The sequence below is a fragment of the Ornithodoros turicata genome, chromosome 5, assembly GCF_037126465.1.
Source record: "Ornithodoros turicata isolate Travis chromosome 5, ASM3712646v1, whole genome shotgun sequence".
Lineage (NCBI taxonomy): Eukaryota > Metazoa > Arthropoda > Arachnida > Ixodida > Argasidae > Ornithodoros > Ornithodoros turicata.
The window spans coordinates 77080415-77105892 of record NC_088205.1 but is presented as its reverse complement, the minus strand read 5'-3'; the positions used below and the strand labels follow the sequence as shown (position 1 = coordinate 77105892).

The 25478-nt window shown below is 45.8% G+C and overlaps 1 protein-coding gene across 4 annotated transcripts in view; it reads left to right on the top strand.

Moving 5' to 3' along the window:
- LOC135394869 (uncharacterized) overlaps window positions 1-25478 on the top strand; it is a 287749-nt gene that overhangs the window by 155690 nt on the left and 106581 nt on the right. For all 4 annotated transcript variants that reach the window (XR_010422975.1, XM_064625904.1, XM_064625903.1 and 1 more), the window contains one exon: window positions 9713-9840. Coding sequence is in view for 3 of the 4 variants with exons in the window: in XM_064625904.1 (XP_064481974.1) it covers window positions 9713-9742 (30 nt within the window). In the remaining variant the exon portion in view is untranslated. The remainder of the gene's footprint in view (window positions 1-9712; window positions 9841-25478) is intronic.

Here is a 25478-nt window from a genome sequence, read left to right as displayed (position 1 = left end):
AGTCGGGAACACCCCATCTCATCGTCGTCGTTTATTGTTGCTGTTCTTGTTGTTGTAGTAGGCCACGCTCTTGCGGGCAACTTCACAACTATCGGAGGGGTGGTGGGGAAACTATCGCAGGCGTCCTGCGCCGACTTCATGGGGAACTGTGCCGACATTTGTCTTAAGGAGTCCGAAAAAAACTCAGCGAGAACAGCCAGAGAGCACAGCCGGCGCCCAGATTCGAAGCCGTGCCACCTTCCCGTATCGGCATGGAACGCATTCATCGTAGCCACCAGAGTTGCGGAATGGGGTCACCCATTCCAATTCCATTCCTTTCAATTCCACGGAATGAAAAGGTATGACCAATTCCCACTCCTGGAATGGCTTGGCAACCCCATTCCATTCCGTTAATTCCCTCAAGAAAAGAAAAGGACCGGCAACCGTACTGGCAAGTCCAGCTGTCCTAGAGGAGATTGACATTGCCAAGCATGGAAAAAGCACAAAGGCAAAGTTATTTCACTCTTGACCGTGTGTAGGTGCGGTGCAAGGGGCGCGAGGGCAGAAACCCCAGCACGTTGAAACCAAAACTGCCACCGGGGCACCCAGACCATTCCATTCCATTTCATTCCATTCCTAGGACAGTTTCCGCCATTCCATTCCAATTCCAATTCCATTCCATTCCTAGGACAGTTTCCGCCATTCCATTCCATTCCATTCCTAGGACAGTTTCCGCCATTTCATTCCAATTCCATTCCATTCCATTCCTAGGACAGTTTCCGCCATTCCATTCCATTCCATTCCTAGGACAGTTTCCGCCATTTCATTCCAATTCCATTCCATTCCATTCCTAGGACAGTTTCCGCCATTCCATTCCAGTTCCATTCCGGGCTCTGCTAAATCTGGAATGATTCCGGAATCATTCCAACTCCGGAGTGGCAACTCCGCAACCCTGGTAGCCCCTATAGGCCACGGGGGCTGGTAGCACATATGTATGTGTACAAGTGTCACAAAGAGGCGTACGCCACACGTTTTCAACATATGTGACGAGAGAACGATGTCATATGGTCCATGCTTTCATGCTATGGTTTTCCGCTTTTAGAGAGTATGCATGTCTGCTATGGGGAAACTTCACGCCTTACGATGTAATTGAAATGAAGACGTCTGGCAGGAGCATTCGACTCCAAACCGATCTACTGCGAGCCCTTCCTTCTTTCACGCGGCCTAGTGTTTTCCCCAGACAACCCAGACATAGCTGTGGGGGAATATTTGGGGCGTATAGCCAAGGGACCGTCTTATGCATCGTCTTATGCACCGAAACAAAGAGCGCGAGCACTATGCTATATTGTAAAATGAGATGTCGCGTTCCTGCTTTCTGCAAAGCTGCACATTTATCTTTGAACGGCTCTGAAATGCACTTTACTCGACGTCAGCGCATTCCATGTTCCCGTTCACATACTACGAACAGACCGCGTCTCTGATGTCGCAAAGTGGAACAGACACTAAATTCATGGGCTTGCCGTCGTTTTTTCCCATGATGCAACGTCGTAGCGAGCTTTTTTTACTTTTCCTGTCTGCTTCTTAAATTTACTTCAGAGGGCTCTGCGTCAATACATTTGTTCAATTTGAGAAATATGCCGTAGTGAACTCCTTGTGGAAACAATTTTTCAGTGGCCAGCCTAAAAGGGTGTTGCGAAATGTTATTTTGTAGGGTTTTGCATGTTATGCAATCCCTCTTGTTCCCTTACCGTTAGGTGCATTTCTTTCGTCCCATCCAAAAGCGGCGGCGGGGGGGACTTGCACAATACGGAATAACGCAACAAACCAAAATGCGAAAGACGCAACGTAAATCAAGAGAGCGAATTTTGTGCATTACGCCACTTAAATATGTGCAGGGTGTCCCGCATAACATGCAACAAGCTGAAAACAAAAGGCGGGACAATCTACACGAATGAAACAAAGTGAATGTTGTGAGTAGTCGTGTCTCGTTGTCGCCACCACTTTTCATCGTGCCTAATCAATTTATTGATTAGATCAGACGTATTGGTTAACTTTTAGAATATTGGTCTAAGTGGCGAGGTGTTAATTCGAAAGTTTTAGAGCTCACTGAGTCGCCCATATGGGGTTACCCCAACAAGGCACGTCTTGTATGGATTTTGCTTCTTTTCTTTCGACCTAACAGAAAGCCAGCGAAATTACAAAAAAAGAAAAAGAAAAAAATCCACGTCACAACGTAGTGCTTTTTGTTGTTGTTTCTGTGTGTGGAGGAGGGGGTCTTGCTTTTGAAACTAAAACATAAATAAAAATGAAAGTCACAGAAAGCGTACCTTGCGCACGGTGTTGCATAGTGACGCGTCTGGGTTCCAGGACCCAATTGAAGTCGCCATGTGGTTACGAAGATCAGTTTAATTTTTCAAACAGCGTCATACGCTTATAAGCACGAAAGTGCAGTAGCGACGTCACGTGGCACGCCACCCACGCACCCTTTCTTCATTGTCCTCGCTGTCACATTGGCCCAGGCAAAGAAGAAGAAGACGACGGTGAATACGTAACAGCGGCAACATATTAACTAATTAATTAATTTGGCACTTGGCGCGCCTTCAAACGCATGCGATACGTTAGCATTGCAGCATGCGAAGGGCGGTCTCTGCACTGTGACCGTACATGATCTGCGTGTGGTGCAACGGCAAACCCGACCGTAGGTTGCGACGGGCCCCGCAGAATCACGCGTATCGCCACAGGGAATTTTGGCACATCGGAAGCGCTTTACGAAAACGATACGATAAATGAGAATGTCAAATCGAAGATCAGTCGCGTGATGTCAGTCAGTTCAAAGGAATCAGTTGCTTCGCTTATCATTTTCGCAACCGTTATCGTAAATACCTGCCAACCTGCTAAATCGCCCTACTGAGCCAGGGCCGTTCGCCGAAAAGTTTCTTCTCAAGCGCGGACCCCATAACAAGCGACACGCGACGCGCTGCAGAATTTGTCGCTGTCGCGTCTGGTCATGGCGCGACTTCCTGGTTCATTTGAGCAGCGACATTTCGTCGCCGAGAAATGATGTTTTTGGAGAAGCATCGCTTATTTTATTCGAGCTAAGTTGTTAATTGCCATAAATATACGAAAAATAGTATTTCATTCGTCAAAACGAGGAGAACTTGTAATGAAGGTGCTATGTAATATTCGCCGTAACGCAGTGGCGCTGCGGTTGAAGTTCCCAACGCCCCGCCCACTTCTTCGTCTGCTACTTTTGTTGGTTGCCCTCTCCACCCTTTCCCTTGCCCACGCGTTCAGTTCTTGTTTCACGCCGTCAAATCTAGCTGGTTTTGTCAAACAACAGGCAACGAACTCAGCGACATGCTACAAATATCTACTGGGAGTAGATGCAGAAATATTCAGCCGCGACTGAGCTTTTTTGACGCTCGTGTGGCGGCAGTGACGTCGATTTTGTCGCTTCTCGCGTGTATCTGCCGCGTGTCGCTTGTTACGGGATTCGGGCTTCAGTCGAGACGGCGCGAGAAAGAAACAAACGAGGAGGAGAGTGTGCATCGCGAGAGAGGGGGACCCCCCTCTCTGTCCCCAACCCGCGTGACGCGACGCGGCTACACCAAGGCCTCAAACGTGCGCTAAAGGAATGCTGTCGCGTTTAAAAATACTCGCGACTATACGATACATGACTGCTAACAGTATTCAGTTGGTTTCATAAACCTACTGGTGTACACTGTACCATCCGATGTTTCTGTGTAAAAGCATATTGAAACAGTATGGCGGCGTATGATTGCCTCATCCTTCTAATGTTTGTTAAAGTTATCTCTCCCAGAATATTGCGGCTCTACGCAGACCCATGTTCAATAATGACTACCTAATCTAATAATGGATGTCAAAGTTTCTGCACGTTAACGTGGCATGTCTGGTGGAACGCACATGGCGCCTAAGCAGATTGTGGACGTGCTCTAGTGCGCAGAGTAGGTTATGCAAGATTTGCACTAAGAACGTCTATGTGAGAGCAATATTTATAGGCTCGCCGTATACGTAACAGTTATTTCCGCCGCCTGTCTGCCATGGGGATTACTGTCTGAGCAGTTATTTCACATTTACAGGCAAAGTAAGGTTACGCAACGCTAAACGCGGCATGTGCCCGCGCATGTTCTTTTCGAGTCCCACTAGATGAGTTATCTATGTTTATACAATAAACGCCCGTTATTACGAAACCCCATTTTCCGAACTTCCGCTTCATTCGAAGTTTCACGGCCTCTAAGTAAAAGTGCATGCGCTTGCAACCGGATTATTCGAAATGTACTGAACTCTGCTTTCCGCGTATATGGTGCGAGCCGGCGGAAATCCGTCCAGCCAAGTTCCGTGTTTTCCATTTCTACACGATAATTAAAAGTGTTGGGGAACAAACGACAACGACATCATTTCTGGTACGTGCGCATCTATGCATGCGCACCCGCCCACGTTTTCTCATTCTCAGTAAACCTGTTGCACCCGCACTGTTCGGCCGTCTGTCATTGCTGATCCAATAGGTTATGGGCCCAGAGTCACGGAACTGACATCTGCGCTGCACAGAATGAAAGCTGCTACAGGGTCAACCGCTGGAACTAGCTTCGTCTCTACACAGTGCTCGAATTGGTTTCGGGACAGCAAGTAGATGGGAGAAGCAAGCAAGTTTTCGGTCGCGAAGCTGACGGACGGTAATTACCAGGCGTGGAAATTCAGGATGAAGATGCTGCTAATAAGGGAGGAAACTTGGACTTTCGTAGAAGATGAAGCCCCGGAGAGACCAACAGTTGCCTGGATTGCCGGTGACCGGAAGGCGCAGAGCACCATTTGCTTAAGCATTGACGACAGTCAAATAATACACGTCTGCAAATGCTCGTCGTCCAAGATGATGTGGGAGGAACTTCGCAAGGTACATGAGAGGGCTAACCTGAGCAATAAGTTGTACCTTTTGAGGAGGTTGTACCAATCGAAGATGGACAGGGACGAGGACATGCAGGGCTACATACGGCGTGTTCTGGAATTGGTGGAGCGCTTGCGCGGCATTGGAGAAGAGACTACCGACTTCCAGGTTGCTACTCTTCTGCTTAGTGGGCTTCCTGACAGTTATGAAGCTCTGGTGACCGCTCTTGACGGTGGTGCGCAAATGTTCTTGCTTTAGTAACTCACATTTATGAGCCAAAATATTTAAACCTCACACAATAAAAAGACAGGCGGCATCTTTGGGCACTCTGCCGCATGCTCTTAAATGCGGTAACATTATAGGGCCATCGTGTCATTTGGACTATTGTCTCGTTAACTGGTCTCATTCATTAATTGGGCCCTGCTTGTTCTTTATTATGTCTCTTGGACACTTTGGGGTTGCATTTCTTCTGTTTTCCTATTTTCTTTTATATTCACGTGTTCTGTAGTAGCATGTCCCGTCTTTGTCGGGACTCACATCTTCATATTTTTAGGTTTGCTATCAATCAATCCAGAGGTGGAGAGTTTTCATTTCCCCAGGGGGGGCACGGGCGCACCGCGAAGTAAGTACTCTGGCGGGGGGGGGGGATGTGTTTATTAAGCAAAAAAAAAAGAAAGGAAAAAAAAGCCAGGTGGGGGGGGGATGTCTGCTTGTTATTCCAACAAAAAAGTGAAAGAGGGAAGAAAAAGGCAAAGAAAAGAAGAAAGGGCAAAAGAAAACAAAAAGAAGGAAAGAAAAGGAACAATGATGAACAACAAGAAAAATGATGAACACAAAACTAAAGTTGAAGAATCACACACTCCGGCGGGATCCTATGATGTATGCAGAACTGGTATAGAAGTAAGAGGAAGAAAGAACAGAAAAAACAAAACAAAAAAAGAAAAACAGAGAGAACGTAAACAGTGAACATGTGCACAACTGATGCACATGCCGGCTGATGCCGACCCCTGCCTCTATTCCCGAGCTGTAGATGGTGCAGTGATGTATATCCTCTTGTACGTGGACGACATGCTGATATGCCACCCAAATGACTGAACTATTACTGCAGTTTGGAAGGACCTTAACAAGCATTTTGAGCTCAAAGACCTTGGTCACGTCAGTCACTACCTTGGAATTGAGATCGAGAGAAGCGGGGATAATCGCTTTCTTCTTCACCAGCGGAATAGGATCACCAGCCTACTGGAGAAGTACAAGCTTGGAGAAGCTAAAGGCAGTGCCATCCCTATGGACGCGGATTATCCGAAACTCACTGGGGATGACGACGTACTGCAGAGCAACGAGATCTATCGTCAAGCAGTTGGAGAGCTCTTCTACCTGAGCACGACAACACGCCCGGACATAGCGTGTGCAATGGGGTACCTGTGCCGACATGTCAGTAAGCCCCGCCAGCGCGACTGGACCGCCGTTAAGAAGGTATTTCGGTACCTCAAGTACACATTGAATTGCAAGCTGCAACTGTCTGGGGAGGGAGGTGCAAGATTGGTATGCTACGCAGACGCAGACTGGGCAGGTGACGTCAAGGACCGTAAATCAACAAGCGGCTACTTCATTAGTCTAGGAGGAAGCCCTGTTTCGTGGTCCAGCAGGAAGCAGACATCCGTAGCGCTTTCATCAACAGAGGCTGAATACGTCTCAGCGGCGCATGCCTCACAGGAAGTGCTGTGGCTGCGACAGTTGCTCATCGACTTCGGCTACAGCATGGACGAGCCGACGTGTTTGCTCGAAGACAACCAGGGTTGCATCAAGCTGTCGGTTAACGAAGGCATTAGCGCGAGGACGAAGCACATTGACGTACGCCATCATCATCTGCGCGACCTAGTTCACCACAGAGTCATCGACCTCCACTACTGCCAAACTAGCGAGATGGTCGCAGATATTTTTACGAAGCCACTGCCGCGAGCAAGACTGCAGAACCTCAGGGGCCGTGTAGGCCTCGTTGATGGCTAGTCGTCGAGAGGGGGTGTTGGGGAACAAACGACAACGACATCATTTCTGGTACGTGCGCATCTATGCATGCGCACCCGCCCACGTTTTCTCATTCTCAGTAAACCTGTTGCACCCGCACTGTTCGGCCGTCTGTCATTGCTGATCCAATAAAAAGGCTGCGAGCGTTTATTAGTACCATGGTTTGTTAGCTTTTCAAGTTTTAAGGCTAGAGCGGTTTTCTGCGGGCATCCGAGGCTGCAGACGCTGTCTCGTGGAACTTCCGCTTACAATGAATTACCGCCTATATCGAAATACCGCTTGTAGCAAATATTTTTTCGGTCCCATTGATTGTAACGACTGTTAACTGTATATGGGTAACGTTAGCATCTAGTGAGCTAGATGCTAACTTAAAAGCTTAGCGCTCTGCGCCATACTTGTTACTTTGATCCAAACCAACTCGCTCGCATCAGTGTTCGTATGTCAACGCTCTTAATGTTCGGTACTCTAAGAGCCACACATTACTTTACGTGGGGGACGACGTAGTTGGTATGAGATTTCGGGTTGGTTCTCTCGGAATCCGTCTTCCCAATGTAACATGGCTATAGACCTTGTCGCGTTACTCTCAAACCACTGGTCTCCGTGTGCTCCCTTTAGTATTGTTTACAGCGACGACACAACAGGGGTGGACTGCCAAAACCGCTCTTCCAGTCGGGATGAATACTCGTGGCCGCCGTCTTTAATGAGTGTTACTGACGATAACGTAACATTCAGTACAACTAGTCATCCGGTAAGCATCCGAGTAGCGTACCAACGTTCGAAATATCAAGGGAAAAGAAGATTGCTTGCTTCCGCGTGCGATGTGCACAGTTGTTCACGTGAGGATTGCTGGCCGATGCGATATCTGTTCTACATTGGTTCCCGAGCGGGAGAAAATGAACCGGCACGAAATTAACACGAACAGAAAGGAAAATGAACAAAATGAAACGAAAATGAAGGAACTCTGCAAACGGCAGTCCCCACGTACACAGTTCCTGTGACTACCGCCGGGTGGCAGCACTAATGGCGGCGCCCATTCCTCGAATCGCGTTTTTGTGTATGCAGACTCATGAGAAAGATACTCACGTGAAAGGAAAGAGGGTGAAAAGGAGGTGCGTTTCTCCCTCACCCTCAATGTGGATGTGCCGGCGTTCCGCTATTAATCCCGCGGTCTACCCAAGTTGTGGTTTCCGCTTCTATCCATCCAACACAGCACATTTGCTATGCAGCCCGGTCGAATCCGTTTCGGTCTAATGCTCACGCGGCATTGCACGCAAATATTCTTGCTTTAGTAACTCACATCTATGAGCCAAAATATTTAAACCTCACACAATAAAAAGAAAGGCGGCATATTTGGCCACTCTGCACCATACTCTTAAATGCGGCTACATTATAGGGCCATCGTGTCATTTGGACTATTGTCTCGTTAACTGGTATCATTCATTAATTGGGCCCTGCTTGTTCTTTATTATGTCTCTTGGACACTTTGGGGTTGCATTTCTTCTGTTTTCCTATTTTCTTTTCTATTCACGTGTTCTGTAGTAGCATGTCCCGTCTTTATCGGGACTTGCATCTTCATATTTTTAGGTTTGCTATCAATCAATCAATCAATCAAGGGGGCCATCTTCCGACCGTGATCTTCGGGAGCCCGCGCTCGTTTTCGTGTCATTATGACTTGTTCCCTCTTATCTTTTTCTCTTCATCTGTTGCGGACAGACTTACACGGCTCTCGGCGTTCTCCTTTTCTCTTCTCCTTTTCTTCTCTTCTTTTTCTTTCCCTTTTGTTTTCTTCCCCCAATTTTCCTTTTTTTTCAGTAGCAAGCCGACCTCCGTCTGGCTGACCTGTCCTTTCTTTTTCTTAATAAACATACCCCCCCCCCCCCGCTATCGTTTTAAAAAATATTCAACAACAACAACCTTATTTTGATATGATGAATGGGGAGTCTCATCGACAGGGGCGATATGCTACCCCTTGCTCGCGGTCTTGTGGGGAATGAAATAATGAGCCCCTTCAAGGATCGAAGTCGGATGGTATCCAAAAAGCGCAAAATAACTCTGAGGGCAGAGCGTTGTTGGGAGCGTTGAGCGTTCCTGACCGTTTACCACGCTATTTCACGTCCCTCCTGCACAGGCTTCGTCTCAACGTTGCCTTCACTCCCCAATTCAAGTGCCGAATCGGATACTGTGACAGCTGCCTATGCTCCAAATGTGGCGTTGAAGCGAATATTGAGCACGTCCTAATAGAATGTAAGCTTTACGAAACGGAGAGGCGGCAACTCTGTGCTCAGCTGAGTGGTGCTAGCCGACAGACGTTCAACCTGGCTGCAATTCTTGGCCCATGTCAGAGCCATGTCCAACACCGTCGAGGACTTCTGATGTTCTTGGACTTCCTCTTGGCTACCGGCTTGCTCCAGACGCTGTAGGGTCCACCCCAGCATCTCAAGGACCATTGGCGCTTCTTTCATGTGCTTCTTCCTTTTGTGCGACGTATAGCGTTGCGCAACCAGACGACGGGAGTTCGAGTTGGACTTGCACATAACTTCATTTTCATATTTCACATCTCATGCTTCTCGTGTAATGGGGTAGGGTACTGCTCTCAAGCGGTGAATCACCCCAGGCCATAGTCATGATTTAGTTGTTGTTGTTGTTGTTGTTGGGAAAATACTCATATTGCAATTGTTCATATCATTCTTATTCCGTGTTATGTTCTGCACTCGCAACTCAAAAAAAAAAAAAAAAATGAAACAATATTTTATTTCTCTCTCCGTTGTGTGCGCAATAAACATAGGTTCTCTTTTTCTGCTGCAGGGAAATGTTCCACATGGTGGAAAGTACTGAGGCAAGGAAACACAAACTGAGCAACACGTCCTCCGGTCCGACCAGAGCCGGGACAAACGACGTGGTCACGCTACCACTTAAAAATGTCCACCCACGCGGTAAGAGAAAACGCAATTAAGATTACCTGCACCCCTAAGCAAGATTTTTGAAAGCAAGAGACAAAAGAGCGTTTCATCATATGCGGTTGTTACTTTGCATGGTCTAGTGAGTTTAATTATCAGCATGAGGAACCTTTAACAAGGAACGTCCTGTATAGGGGTATTTGGCGAAAAATTTGGTTGTGTTTCTAACGTAATATTTTCTGTTCGTCAGATCCTGTATACGGACCACACGCGAAGATGTTGTAAGGTCTAGCAGTGCGCGTATGTATTAGGCCTTCTGTATTGATTGATTGATTTTATTAATTCCGTATTAGCGCCTCGAAGCAACTGCCGCTATAACGGCGCATAGACGTGGACAGGTTGAGAGAGGACAGCAGGAAGGAGTGGGGGACAGGGGGGTTAGTACGCGTCCTGGGCCGACTTCAGGAGGAACTGTGTCGACATTCGTCTGGAAAGTCTTCGGAAAACCCAGGGAAAACCTCAGACAGCACAGCCGGTGACAGGATTCCATCTGTATTGAAACGACATCAATCAGACAACACTATCTAAAAATGTGTGTACATGTACGCTGAAGAGGCAAGGTCTCCATTACTCTGTTACACCCTGGAGGTCATTGCATTATGATTTTTATATATATATATATATATATATTTTCTCATTTCGATTACGTCAAATAGATTCTCAATAAGACCAACTTTGAACAGCACTGCTCTGCTACGGTTAGTAGGAGTGGGATCAGTCCTCGCCAGAAAATATAATACAGAAAGAGTGTGCTTCAAACGAGACCGCACCCTTTATTACACCGAGGAACACGAAAGCGCGCCGCCCAACGCGTGTGCGATTCGCCGTCAAAGTACTCCGAAGATCGTGTACCTACAAAGACCTCTCGCGCACGTTTCGGTCATCATTTTATTGAGCAAGCAGAAAAGTTACATATCGGACTCGCAGAGGGCTGAACAAATGATTTTACAGCGGTCGGCAACGGACTAAGTGGCCGACCCTATAGGAACAATAGAGCACAGAAAGAATTGCACGGAGGTAACATGCACAGGAAGGCAGGGATATACTCCGTGGTCTCCGAACGGGACCAGTACTGAAAAGACACTGCTACACGTGGTGATCCTCGATGCGAACACCGCAATGCAACCGAAAGGATCACACTGTTCATAAACTTCTGCCACTCCCAGACAGACGCAAAGAAAAAGAACAAAGGAAAAAAATGGAAGAAGGAGGAGAAGATCTTCCCATCTGGGATAAGTGCAGACGAACATCGTATATCCTCTAGGAGGCAACGGGTTCATGTCGAGACCCTTGTAGAAAGTCTGACGGAAGGAAGATATCATACCACAAGGCTTAGTAAGGGACTAAAATAGGCAAGCCCTAGTACGCAATCTCATTATCGTTGTCGTCACTATCGTCTTTTTCGTCATCATCATCATGTCCATTTTCGCAATGTCCGACCTGGCCGAAGGGATAAAACTCCCATGAAGATGCAGCCCACCAGTACCGCTGATTTCGATAGTTTCCTTGATTTTCGCGCCGGATGGCTCAATTTAGCCGAATACATTCATTGGGTAGCTCAAATTGCTCCGCAAACGAAAACACATTTAAGTCGACTGCGACTCTATGCCGTCTTACTGATTCCCTGACGTTTGAGAATTTTCTGGGTCGTCAGCCATCTGCTTTCCTACGCCGATATTGCAGTCGACTCTAGATCTCTTTCAAATGTACCGACGTCTCTCAAATGCCTTTTTGGCATGTAAGCTCACTTAGAGTTTAATTTGGCGTGTCGGGTTCGGAATATGCAAACGAAGCGGTCTCAATATTGACCGTAATCCGAATAGCTGTGCGTAATAGCGGAGCGTCGTCCGAATGGAAATTCGGTTTCCTGCGTGAAGCTCTCGTGTTAATTTGTGGAAATGGGACGCGGAGAATCAGTTGGGAATTGGCCACCTCATCTGCGGTGTTTTTATTTCTTTGATGATATTTGCAACATCAAAGAACGTCCCTCTCCCTGCTTTCCCTCTCCGTCCTCGTCTGCTCCGACCGATTTCAACTGATTTCTTTGTCAATATGGTCAAAGTTTTAGTTTAATTGCCATAACTATGATTGATGATTGACATTTTCGTCTTCTTTCGTTTGATGGTTGGGGAAGATCGTTGGTTATTGAAAAATGGAGAGAAATGGACCATTTTTCCCAGGTACTGTGGCTTCGTGAGTTGTTGTCAGGTCATGATCAGTTAGTTAGTTCCGTTAGTCAGTTGTTGATCGGAGGAAGGATTGGAATGAAATTTTCGATCCTATAGGAAAGATAATTTATGCAGGCAAGCACCATTTGGAGAAAAGACGAATAATGAGGGAAGTCCATGCACCCAAGAACTAACCAAACTCTAGTAATTCGTGAAAAAAGCAGAAAAAAAAAGAAAAAGAAAACACAGCTAACTCCGGGAGTCGAACTCAGACCCTCTGGATATGGTAAGTCTAAGTCTTCTTGCGCTGATTTTACACATGGGCGTCATAGATCCGCGGCTTCCGACATGTCTGAGTCAGGAGGACGTCTCTTCATAGGGATTGTAAAGGAAGTGGCGCTTTCAAACCAAATTTTGAAAAGAAACAAAAGAAGAAACTGTATTATCTAATGGGTTTCTCCTTTAAATTCTCTGCGCGCACCGCTAAGCAATAATGGCTATAAGCAATGTGCAAACGTCACAGATGAATGGAGAACATCATGAAAGTGGTGGGAGACAGAGGGATTAGCATGCGTCCGGGGCCGACTTCAGGGGCACTGTACCGCCGCCTATATCTAACAAGTCTGCAGGTAAACCCACGAAAAAACTCGGACACCACTAAACTGGTGGTGAACTCGTTTCCACTCCTCCTCCGTCTTCAACAACCATAGAACCACAACCCATTAATGAGCGGGTGTTGTACCCACCCGATTAAGCCACTAGTCGGAAAACAGCATTCATGCGAGAAAAAAAAAAAAAAAAAAACGAGAACGTCCGTTCACTTTGCACATAAAAGCACCGCCTTCATGTCGAAAACGCCCTCACCAGGGTCACCGCCGCGGCTCAGTACACGTCCAGGGGACTATATTTAATCTACCGCCGCAAAATCATTTCAACGTGGAAAGTGTAATGAGGTTATACTGCGCGCATAACGTCGAAACTAGAAAAACAAAGGAACAAATGAACACCGTCGAAGACCGCAACGCATGATACATGGCGCTAGCGTGCTGCCAATGTGCACGGCCAACGGTCGTTCAACGACGGAAAAATTAATCGTACACCCCCGTATCGTCGGCGCACAGAACGTGCTTAGGAGACTGTAAACCGGGGACAGTTCTTTCGCCGCCTTCTTTTTTTTTTCTTTTTTTTTCCTTTTTTTCCGCTGCCGCTGTTTGCCGAATAATGGTCTCTTACGACAAAGCAATGGAAGCTGGAAAAACCTGACTCATTCTCTGTCTGCTTGGTCGTGAAATTAATTTGGAATTGCCCTTGCGCTAACGAGCGCTGGTTACCGAATAAATTCGTCGAGATAATACTTTTAACCATCCATTAATTGCTCGTCCTTTTAATGTTTTCTTTCGCTTTTCTCATTCTCTCTTTGAAACCGTGGCACAAGTCTGTGTGCGTTTGGACCGGCAGTAAATGCAGTTTCGTTGATTTTTTTTTTTTTTTTTTCATGTACAGCGGGTTGTCTTCGAGCGAAGCGAGGCTGCAATTAGTCATGAAGAGAGCTGTGAATTAATTAGGAGTAACTAAGTTGCTGCGTTTAATTACCTTTAAAGTGATTAATTCTTGTACCTACCTACTTTCAAAGATAAGTAACTGTAACTAGTTTAATTACATTTTGCCTGCAACTTGTACTCATGGATGTTCAGCTGTGGTCTAGCGATTATGTTGTACATTTCTGGCGTTATCTCTTCCCAAGGGCTGAGACTTTTCCACTGGTGGAAAGTAACTGCTCTGAGGCTGAAAACACGCAATCGAAACACGGCGTCTCGAGAGGTACGTGGTTCGTTCCCGTCGCCGTCTGACATTTTCGACGACTGTCATATTTCAATTTCCCACGGAGATCGGGCTGTTAATTTTTCTTAAGACTATTGGTCTTCCACAGGCTTTAGCGTTCGTTTAAAACACGACATACTCAAACAAGGCTTTTGTAGTGGTGTTTCAATTATGTAGGTTTGAACCTATATTCTTTCGTAAGTTTCTTTTACGTATGGTGGTATATATGTATGGACCGCTTTAATGACGGGTAACACGTTTAGTGCCGCACTGACTGTAACTGAATTAGATTTTGGTTTCGGTAAGGTTTCCTGTAACTAAATATCTTTCTGGGTCGTGTAACGGTGGACTAATTACTTTTTCTGAACTGATACAGTTGTGTTCATGAACTTCGTATCTCTAAGCTGATTATGTTATAGTGTGGTTCGGAAAAATGAAGATTTTAAAAATAAATAAATTACAGGGATAAATTACAGGATTAATTATCAATTTAACTAGAGGCGATAACTATTTGCTCCGTGCATAAATGCGTAATTCTTGTTGCCGTTCATTGTGCATACAAGAGCTCGATTACGTTTCAGGTAACAATGTAACAGTGTTTCAACAGTGTTTCAACAGTGTTTTCAAAATCAGAGCTGCGTGTAAACTGTGTCCACAATGCTCCGTTATTGGCATAAAAACATATCAACGGTCATTTCAAGCATACCGGGTGTTCAAAAAATTAAGCTTTCACTAGCACTTTATAAATAGGCGAACAAAAGAAAACTGGTACTATTTTTCTGTTCCTTGAGTAAGAAACAGGTGCTACATAATTAGGAGCACCTGTTTCTTTCACAAGTAGCGTAAAGTTGTCATCCGGTTTCCTGCCATCGCTGTGTTTGCGTAGCGCTCGTGAAAGCTTAATTTTGAACACCCTGTATATGCCTTAAAACAGCACGAGTGGTATGTCCTGATGATTTCGTACATTAAAAACTCTGCAGAAAAAAATATCGAAATTTTTCTCTAGAAAAAGTAATGTCAAAACTCCGTGGAGTTCCTGATAGGAACGTAATGTGGAATCACACTACACGTTGAGTTTCTGATGCGTTTCTGGTGACTCATTAAAAACACACCAAGATCATACAAGAAATTCAATATCGATTTTTTTAAAGGAACTATTGTAGGAACTTGTAGGGAACTCTCGATACAACCGCACTTCCTGTGCCAGGCAGACCAACGTTATTTCGTTGTATTCGTTTTTCTTTCGAACCAGTCGTTTCAAAGATGTCTGACGAGAAAATATATATATATATGAAACGGAGAGGAATAAAAGAAATGAACGAAACGTAATTTAGTTTAATTTTTGAAAGGGAGGAATAGTCAGACTGATCGAGACAGCTTCTCCAAACGCAATTCCGTGACGGGCGCCGCGCAGCTTACTTCGCCTGGAAGCTCTGACAAGATTGACAAACCGGTGACATGTTTACTTGCCAGAGGAATAGGGTGCCTGTGATAACGACAACATGTCTTGTCGGCGAGTGCTCTAGCGTAACATTCAGTACAGCATCGTAAAGTGGGCCATTCGCATCTGGGTCGGCGGGAATACAGAGTGCCTATAGATACAACAGGGATGAGATGCATAAATCTAATCACCGCGATTGATATACTTGGGGTATCGCAGCCCTCACGTTGACAGAGTCTGATATGCCACTGTATCTTGCGAGAACTTCGAAGAGCTCAAAGGGGAGGAACCGAATAGTTGGGTATTATGAAACAGCATATTACCAAAGTCACAGTTCAGTAGAAACACGGCAGACGCACCAGTAATGTTTCCTGTTTTTGGTTGTTTGTGTGTTCTCTTTTTCCTATCTCATCTTCTTGTTTTTTTTTTGTTTTTTTCACCACGCACGCGTTTTGAAGTAGGGTCGGGTACTGGGTCGGGACTAACTTCGCCATATTTTTCTTTCTTTTCCCAATCCAATCCAGTCCAATCCAATCCAATCCAATGTAGTGATCGAACGTTCTTTGGTCGATGCTAGGGAGCTTTAGAAAATCGTAAGTGCCCTCAGATTCCGTATCGCTGTCAGCCAATCAGATGTCAGCGACGTGACGTCACACACTCCAAAGGAATGAGGCAGTTGGTTTATGTTTTCGGAAACGTCATCGTGAACGTCATCGTCATCGAGGTGATGATGTGCAGATGATAAAAACATGATGAAGTGCAGGTTCTACACGAAAGCTCGTCATTAGTGTGTTTTAGTGTATCGTACGATATCGCCCTTGCGTACGTATGAGATAGCGTTGGTGGTTCTGCGCACGCGCGAAACATAAAGAAAGCTTCGCGCATTGCGCGGAACCATCACGCTCCTTCGTGGACTTGACGGCTTTTTTGTATGTTGTCTCTAAAGTCAATACATGAGTATCATGTATCCGAGTAATGTCGTTGTTAGATGCCGGCTACTGAAATATGGATGAATGCTAGCGTTCGTGTTAATTCATTCCATTCATCTTCATCTTCATCATCATCTTCCCATTCATCATCTTCAAAATAAAGTTGTTGTTGTTAATAATCTATCTTTGCGCTAGTCAGGGACAGCTTCTATGACAACTATACTCTGTCAAAGGCAGTCGTACACTGCCACTGCCAGGTATGCTTACATCATCCATCATCCATCGTCCTCGTCTGCATTTATTAACAATCTCTCTGTTGCAATGACATTCTATAAAGTGTCTGGCTAAAACTAAACGGAAAGGCTTGTTCAGTTTCATATGTAATGGTATTCACTTCTCTCTAAGGGCCTTTTGAGCGCTAATAATAACATGATGGTAAATGACGAAACGTCACTAACAGGTGTTTCTTGCTATGCAAGCATACATTGTCGTCATGCGCAATGTTTTCGCTCCGCGATGCCTTCTCACTGCGCAGTGTAGTTTTGAAAAACGCCCTGAAAAGGGAGCCATCAGGGGTGGGGGGTGACCTTGGAGGCCATTACGTCACGTGGTCACGTAGAGCTCGATGCATAGCTAAATTTGTCAAATATCCTTACAGTTGTGAGTGGGTAGAGCGTATTCATGAAGCACGTCTTTTGATTACATGCTTGCACGCAAGAGCTTACCGGTAGTTTATTCCACGAAATACTGCGACGAATGTGAAAGCCGTCTGACGTATGGACAATTTAAGAACAGAGTGTTTATTCGTCAAAATATGGAAGCGAGTTCGGATGAATAAATGACACTCATATACTTGCGAAACGGCTAATATTGGACGTCGTATATGTCGTTTAGATAACGAAAAACCCCGTAATGTGATGTTTTCTTTCAAAAAATATGCATAGAAAATGTCCTGTAGCTTAAAGAAGCAAAAAAATTATACATTGTCGTCATGCACAATGTTTTCGCTCCGCGGGGCCTTCTCACTGCGCAGTGTAGTTTTGAAAAACGCCCTGAAAAGGGAGCCATCAGGGGTGGCGGGTGACCGTGGAGGCCATTAAGTCACGTGGTCACGTCCGTGCGACGTACTATCGCCCGTAGGTTGCACCCGCGAGGTCTACTGCTGCTACTGACACAGCGCGGCGCTGCGTGCGCCTTGGACTCTCCACGTCACAGAGTGACGTCACAATCGCTCGTTCAGCTACGGGTTCTGTGAAGGAGCGGATGAGTTTCTAGAGGATGAGCACCCCTCACGTGTGTCACAGGGGAACTACAGTTATCGTTCTTTCGCAAGACCGCATGTCAATTACAATATTTCCGAACCAAACTCGAATAACATATATGGAGATAGTAGATGGGTAGAAATCCAGCGAACCGGTAGAGATGTAGGAAGGGAGTTGCCTCAGGACAGAAGCCGCCGATATTTCGAACAGAGACTGTTCTTCTTCTGGGCACCGTCCTCATCATTGGCATGGTATTTAAAGGGTTAGGTGTGACGTGTTTAAAGGTTCATGCGAATTGTGGGTCAACAGCCCGGAGGGAAGAAAGGTCCCAGAAGAAGAACAGTCTCTGTTCGAAATATCGGCGGCTTCTGTCCTGAGGCAACTCCCTTCCTATATATGGAGATAGGGCCTTCACTGCTAAGAGCGATAAAACTCCAGTGCAGGGGACACGGACAGACGAAGCCCTGACTGACAAAGACATTTAATGGCAGAGACACCGCTTAAGTACACCAACTGCACACAACCGACCCCTAGTGGTAGCCAAGGCCATCATGCTGTAATCACAACAGTTATCACGCAAACAGGAGCACCAAGTAAACACCGCACGAGAACCAGAATTCGAGTTATCAATGAACTGCTCAATTTTATCCGTCAGCAACACGGGAAGGCACGCTAATGCAACTGTCTCCAGCCTGTCTTATCAGAAAAGCTTCCTAATAAAGAAGAACACCTAATTTATGACTCTTAAACAACACTTTCGTTATATTTAAGCTCTTGTTACGTTTGAAAGTCATAAGTTGGGTGTTCTTCTTTATAAGGAAGCTTTTCTGATAAAACAGGCTGGAGATAGTTGCATTAGCGTGCCTTCCCGTGTTCGTGACGGATAAAATTCAGCAGTTCCTGAATAACTAACTCGAATTCTGGTTCTCGTGGGGCGTTTAGTTGGTGCTCCTGTTTGCGTAATAACTGTTGTGATTACAGCATGATGGCCTTGGCTACCACTAGGGGTCGGTTGTGTGCAGTTGGTGTACTTAAGCGGCGTCTCTGCCATTAAAGCTGTTTGTCAGTCAGTGCTTCGTCTGTGTTTCGTCTGTCCGTGTCCCCTGCACTGGGGTTTTATCGCTTTTGGAATGTACAGTGCTGGACAAAAGTTTACGGAACGCGCGAGCGGCGTATTTTCTCTGGGCAGAGACACCCTAGTGGCGAGCGGAAGCGGGTGAGTCCACCCGTTCAGAGGGATGTCAGCTGCATTACGCTGAGGCGTAAAAAAAGAAAAAAGCTCGGCACTGCAGCCCGTTGTCACCTCAGTTCATCTTAGCGCCCTGTTATCTCTCCGATAGCGGAGGGACTTCCACTCGCGCTCGGTGCAGCAGACCGAAAACGAAAACATTTTGACGTTCGTTACACTCAAAAGCAAAGTTACCACTACTACCACGGTGGGTCGCCACAAGCGCACTCTTTCATCCCTCTGAACGCGTGGACTCGCCCGCTTCCGCTCGCCGCTAGGGTGTCTCTGCCCAGAGAAAATACGCCGCTCGCGCGTTCCGTAAACATTTGTCCAGCACTGTACCACCAAACAGCCCGGTTTTTATCGCCTTTTAACCTTCAGTTCTCCTTTAAAACAAGAAACGCGACACTGTGCAGTGCCGAACAGCCTCTCTACTGCCTTTTCTTGTTCCGTCGTCGTAAACTACCGAAAAAAAAAAAAAAAGTGTCGTCCATGGGCTCTGCTCTTGACTGGCGAAGGGCGCGTTTCCCTGAGATGCATGATTACCAGCGGTGCTTCCCTATTTCCTGTCGTATACGACGTTGAACACAAAACAAAAAAATATAGCGAGAAAGTGTGAGACGGAAGGGGACCGTGCCGCCTATCATCTTCCAACATGGCAGGCCAAGAGACATGGGCCTACCACATAAAATCATTGCCGGAAGAGCACGTGTATTTATGTTTGCCACGGAGAAAAGGAATGCAGTATTGCGATGTGCATGTGGCGAGGGGAGAAGACATGTACTGTATAACGTTGCGTTGCGCAGTTACGCGTCGAAATATAGGGGTTATTTTTTTTTTGTTGAGAGGTTGCGAATTGTGATTCAGTAGAACCCTTTGCGACGGTGGAGATATATGCGTGGACCTTTGTACTGAATGTATTACTGTCCAACTACATCTCTGATAGTAACGTGTGTAAGCATAATGTCTGTCTTACCTGCATTTCTCCCTTTTTTGGTTTTCTTTTTGTTTGTTTAACGTGACATTATATTTTAGAATGTACATATAAACAAACCAAAAACAAAAAACAAAAAAAAGAAAGGGAGAAACGCATGTAAGACAGACATTATGCTTGCATACGTCACTATCAGAGATGTAGTTGGACAGTAATACATTCAGTACAAAGGTCCACGCATATATCTCCACCGTCGCAGAGGGTTCTACTGAATCACAATTCGCAACCTCGCAAAAAATAGCCCCTATATTTATCCCCCCTTTTTTTTATATGTACATTCTAAACAATAATGTTGCATTATAGTGCCGCTACGGATTTCTAAACATTTTTGTTAGTTCGGTGTTAGCGCCGCGAAGCAACTGTGGCTATGAGCGACGTACAGACATATATAGAGAGGACAACAGGAAGGAGTGGGGAACAGCAGGGGTTAGTATTCGTCCTGGGCCGACTTCAGGGGAAACTGGCGATATTTGTTGGAAAGTCTTCGGAAACCCGTCGGAAAAACTCAAGTCATCGCAGCCGGTGGTGGGATTCGAACTCAACACCTCCCACATATCCACAGTTGCTTCGTGACGCTAAAACGACGACGACGACAACAACAACAATAAAAAAGAAAAAAAAGAATGACGCATATATCCTTTGATCTCTAGCACATGATCTGTGTTGCACAAAAACACTAAAATGGTCAGACTATAGAGAGTTTGAGGCTGGTGTGTTATCTTTTCCAACCAGGAGAATGTTTCTTATAACGCTTCGTCCTGTGTGCGTCCCGGACGTTTACATTTACTGACCACAAGGAAGTCTGGCAGAAAACTATGTTTCTCTTATCTTCTATATCCGGCTGTGTTAGGAACGAATTTGTTGATTCAGAGAAACAGGAGGTTAGAGGAAACCAGTCGAGGTATTGTCGTATCTGCTGCTTATCCCAAACACCACTGCAATATGAGCGTATGCTTGCAGTCGAATGCATGCTTCGTGTATGCATACGTGCAACACGATAAAAGGTCACTTCAGATGTGTAGAAAGCTGAAACACGTTCGCTCGATAATCAATTTTTTTAAAATCAATTTACCGATTTAATAAAACGTAATGCACATAAATGCGTTATAAATCAATGCAAGTAATCTGCGAAAAGTTCAAAATCTGGGCTTTGATTTAGTTTATTCGAACGCTCCCCCCAAAATCTGCTCGCTCTAGTATCGCGTTGAAGATGTTTTCTTCGCGAACATATTGTCCGCATATTCCACGTCCCAGTCATGACTAGTACGTAACTCACATCGCCGCGTCTCACACATCAGTACGCGTTGTCATAAATACACTTCGCAAGAAAGGATGGATATTCTTACACCATATTGAATACACCAATATAAAACGCCTTGAAAAGAACTCCAAAAGTCTTCTCCACACACTTCATAGAGCAGTAGCAAGTGCAGCGAGTGACGTGGCATTGCAGCAATATGTTCCATTGTGAGTTTCATTGAGATCTCGTCGCAGCGTCCCATTCCTTCCGAAGGGCCCGGAGGTATTGCTTCTCGTGCGCGAAGTTATCAGGGCAACAATGAGGATGGTGAACAGTATGATTATGACAATGGAAAGAATGGCGCCCGAACAAGCGTTGCCTCTTGGCGTGAAGGCATGTTCCGGTGGTGGGGCTTCATTAGGGACATCAGAGGTGCCAGTCGTGGTGCTTTGCGGTCGCTCAGTCATCTTGACTCGCTGCTGTGCTTGAGGGCTCGGATGATGAACGACGGTTTGAGCGCTACGTGAGCACACGCCTGTTATGCCTGAGCGGTTTTCTTCTTCTTCTTCCTCACACACGCAAGTGGACGTGATCCACAAGGATTGGCCAGGTACACTGTACGGAACTATGCAGAATGGATGTCTGCCTACGAGTAATTATATGCACCGATATGTGTGTAGCGAAGAAAGGGAGATGAACTACGTAAAATGAAGTATATCCCTACGAGTGTGTTAGACATACGAAAAATGCAGGGCGTTTTTTAATAGCCTTCACAGAATTTTTATGAAAAAAAAACAATGAGAGCAGCATAGATGTCGTTTTTTGCAGTTGAGTTCTACGCCCAGGCGGACATCCTCCCGAAGAAAGTGTGCAACTACAAGATGGTTAATTACCTAAATTTTTTAATTAATTTTTTTAAGTAGGGGATTTCGGGAAAAAGCGAGATAGCAGATTGAGAGACTAGTTGCAAGCTATTTCACATTTAAAAAGTCTTGAAACACGCACGTGCTTTAGAATATCCGTCCTCGAATTTTGATATGCAAATCAGCCGAAATATATACCGTGCCGACCGGGAACGCAGAGAGTATAGCGCTCATTTCACGTCAGAGGGCCACGTGATTTGGAGCGGCGGAGATGATTGGTGTAGGTGGCGCTGAGCTGGTCAGATAAACCGCTTTCCGGACGGCAAGCCCTATCACCACGACCACCACCACCACCACCGCTTTCCGGTAAGCGAAAAGAAGTGGCCTTTACTGAATCAGCCATCCTTCTTCTTTTTTTTTTCGTCCACTTCATTCTCAACGTCATCTACTTCATCCTACGATATTCGTGACATTGCGCGCCTGAGCGAGGCCTACTACGCCAAGCAGTTTCACCCCCACCCCCACCACCGCTACCTCGGTCTGCGAGGGTGATGTGCTTTTCAGGCGCGCTCTTTTCCTGATTTTTAAAAGATAGGATGGATTTCAACGAGCACTGTCTCGCGTTCTGCTACCTCGGTTTTGCCCGAAATCCTGGAATTAAAGAATTCATTAATGAATTTCAGGTAGTTGCATACTCTCTTCCAGAGGATGTCCGCATGGCCATAAAACTCAACTGAAAAAAAAGGAAACATGTACACTGCTCTCATAGCTTTTTTTTAAAATAAACACTATTCTGTAAAGACTAAAAAAAACTGTATATGTAGTTTTATGAGTAACCATATGTGAGTAGTGATATAGGGAAGGAGGTGAAAGGGAACCCCAGCTGGAAGGAATGCAATAATCAGGTGACAAGATGTCGGGAAAGAACAGTAATAAACAAAACTGAACTAGAACCGTCGGGACTGAAAAACAAACGCCTTTATATACCGAGGGCCGCGGACCTACTTCACCGTCCCGCTTGGTTTGCCCCAAATGAGAGAACAGACGTTAATGAAAAACAGGACCGTCCCTGTAGCGGACCAAAGGTACAAATAAACAACGCTAGCTGATGTGGTCGTATAATCGACACTGCAGCAGAAAGTGCTTACTAATCTCATCATTCCCACAGTTGTGTGCACTCAGGGGAAGGGTACATGCCTGTCCGGCGGAGGGGCACGTCTACCTCCTTGTCTGGCCCCTTTGCTTTTTGTTGTAGTTACAGCGCCACTAAGAGCTTGTTATTCCTTGGCTGTTTACATCTCGTATTGGAGCTAGATTGGGCCGTACGCCGAACACGGTGACGTTAACTGGCAGACGACGAAAAAAGGCGGGCGCCTTCTAGCACATATGGTGTTTGCGTAGCAAGCTGTAAGCTTGCACAGCATGACTGTCATGCAGTTTTGTTTCGTTTTGTGTATATTGCTGTCGGCTACTAGTAATCCAGCAAAGAGTATATCTCCCCCAATTGCTACCGGCGGCGGCGGATTCGATCCCGTCCGAGGATGGTAGCAATGTAGGGGAGGTAAACATTGCTTCCAGCCGGAGTTGTACCCAACGCGTTACTAGTAATTGCGTTACTAGTAATCAATTACTTTTTCAGTATTTTTTTAACGTAATCAATTAGTTTTGTGAGCAAGTAATTTTCCAAGTAATCGTGTTACAATTTTCGGTAATCGATTACTGAGTAATCCATTACTTTTTTAACCTTCTGTCAACAATGGCAACCCTTTTCAGTAAGCCAATCTGTTCTTCTGTTCCGTCGCGAGTTCGACTGAAGCAATGACGCAGAGGTCACTGTGACGGCCGTCTCTAGCCCACACGTGTTCCATGCACACCACAGTAATATGATAATCCCTTAAAACCGCGACCTACAGGAGCACCAGCTCCGGTGGCGCAGCAGTAACGCGTGCGCTTGGAGACTGGGAGGTCCGCGGTTCGAATCCGCGGGCCGGCTGTGCCGTCTGGGGTTTTTCCTGGGTTTCCCTCAGATGTGTAATAGGCGTATGCCGGCACAGTTCCTCTGAAGTCGGCCCATGGACGCAGCTATCCTCCCCCCAAGCGGATTCCGTTCGGTCTTCCACTTCACCCTTTCCTCTCCTCCTCTCCACCACCTTTCCCTTCCCGAGAAACATGCCGCCTAATCAGGCAGGCAGACCTCTCGGGTTCCTCCCAACGACACTCCTCCTCCTCCTCCTCCTCCTACAGGAGCAACACTAAAATAGGTGACTGTATTGACGCTGGTGACGTTACTACTGTACCACCTGTGATGTGCGCAGTTAGGTTATATTTAACTTTGGAGGAAACTTCAAGAACAGATACGTTTACTAAACTAGCGAAGAATCCTCAGAGGGCAAAGGCTCGTTAATACTACGAGAAGAAACCGCAGGAAGGTTCGGTATTCAATCACCGACCTTCGTATTTTATGGAGCTAGAATCTAGCTCCATAAAATACGAAGGTCGGTGATTGATTGATTGATTGATTGGTCTAGCTGCTAGATGGATGGAAGAGGGGCGCGCAGTCGAATTCTCGTGCCAGAATTTTCTTGAAGTGAGCAGTCTGAACCTGAACAAAAGATGTTCTGTCTGTTAGACGACACCAATAACAGCGATCTGTTAACTTGAAAGTGTTTTTTTTTTTCGCCCAAAAGTGATGACTGAGCAGTAATCAGTTTAACGGACGTCGTTCCTTTCATAATGTCCACGTTAGTTCGATGGGGAGGGTAGCTTTCCGCATTGAAAGAACGCGCATTAAAATTGATGAGATGTTGTTCTTGATGTTGAAAATAATAATAAATATATAAAATAAATAATAAAATTGATGACATCTTGCCTGATGACCTATACGTTTCTCTTAAAGACCTGAAAGTTATGTACTTTACGTGGCACCACTTGGAGACGCGCGTACAGGCCATAAACCAGGCTCATGCTCATGCATATTGCCGCTGTGCGCTTTGTCCACAAAACAACAACTTTATTTTAAGAAATGTACTTTGCCCACGAGAGACGAATCATCGATAAGACTTCTCAGTGCAGTATTCTTTGTTAGGATCCTTCATACTATGGGAAGCCTAAGAACTATGGGATGTTTTGAAATCTTGTCGACTCCCACAAACGACGAAGCTGACCTTGGAGGCATTGGGGCATTGAAATATGTGACGCGGAGGCTGAAGCATATCGTTTGAAATCTGCGAGTAGTCATTCACTACGGTCTGTTGCAGTTCTTCCATCTCATATCCATGTGGTCCTTTCGGTCAGCCCTGCACCATCATCGCAGATTGTGGAGCGGAGGAGAAATACCGTTGGGCGCGTTAAAAGGTTTAACACGTTGCCCCGTGTTAAGGCGCTTACAGGATGCGGTGCAGGCTTGAGGTTAACTATACAGGCTGAAAATAAGTCGTAGTAATACACGTCAAAGTTAATTGGAATACCTTCTTGGTCTCCCAGATATAAATACGAGTATTTGTTGTTTATAATGATACCGCAAGCTTGAATTGTATCTTATATCTACACATATGGTGTCACGCTATAAGGGTTTTTGGGAATATGGGTTCATGGGTTGTTAACTGTTCGAAAATGGAGCCGGGATCTATCAAAATAAGGGCGGGGAGTCCTGGTGGTGTGATAGACCC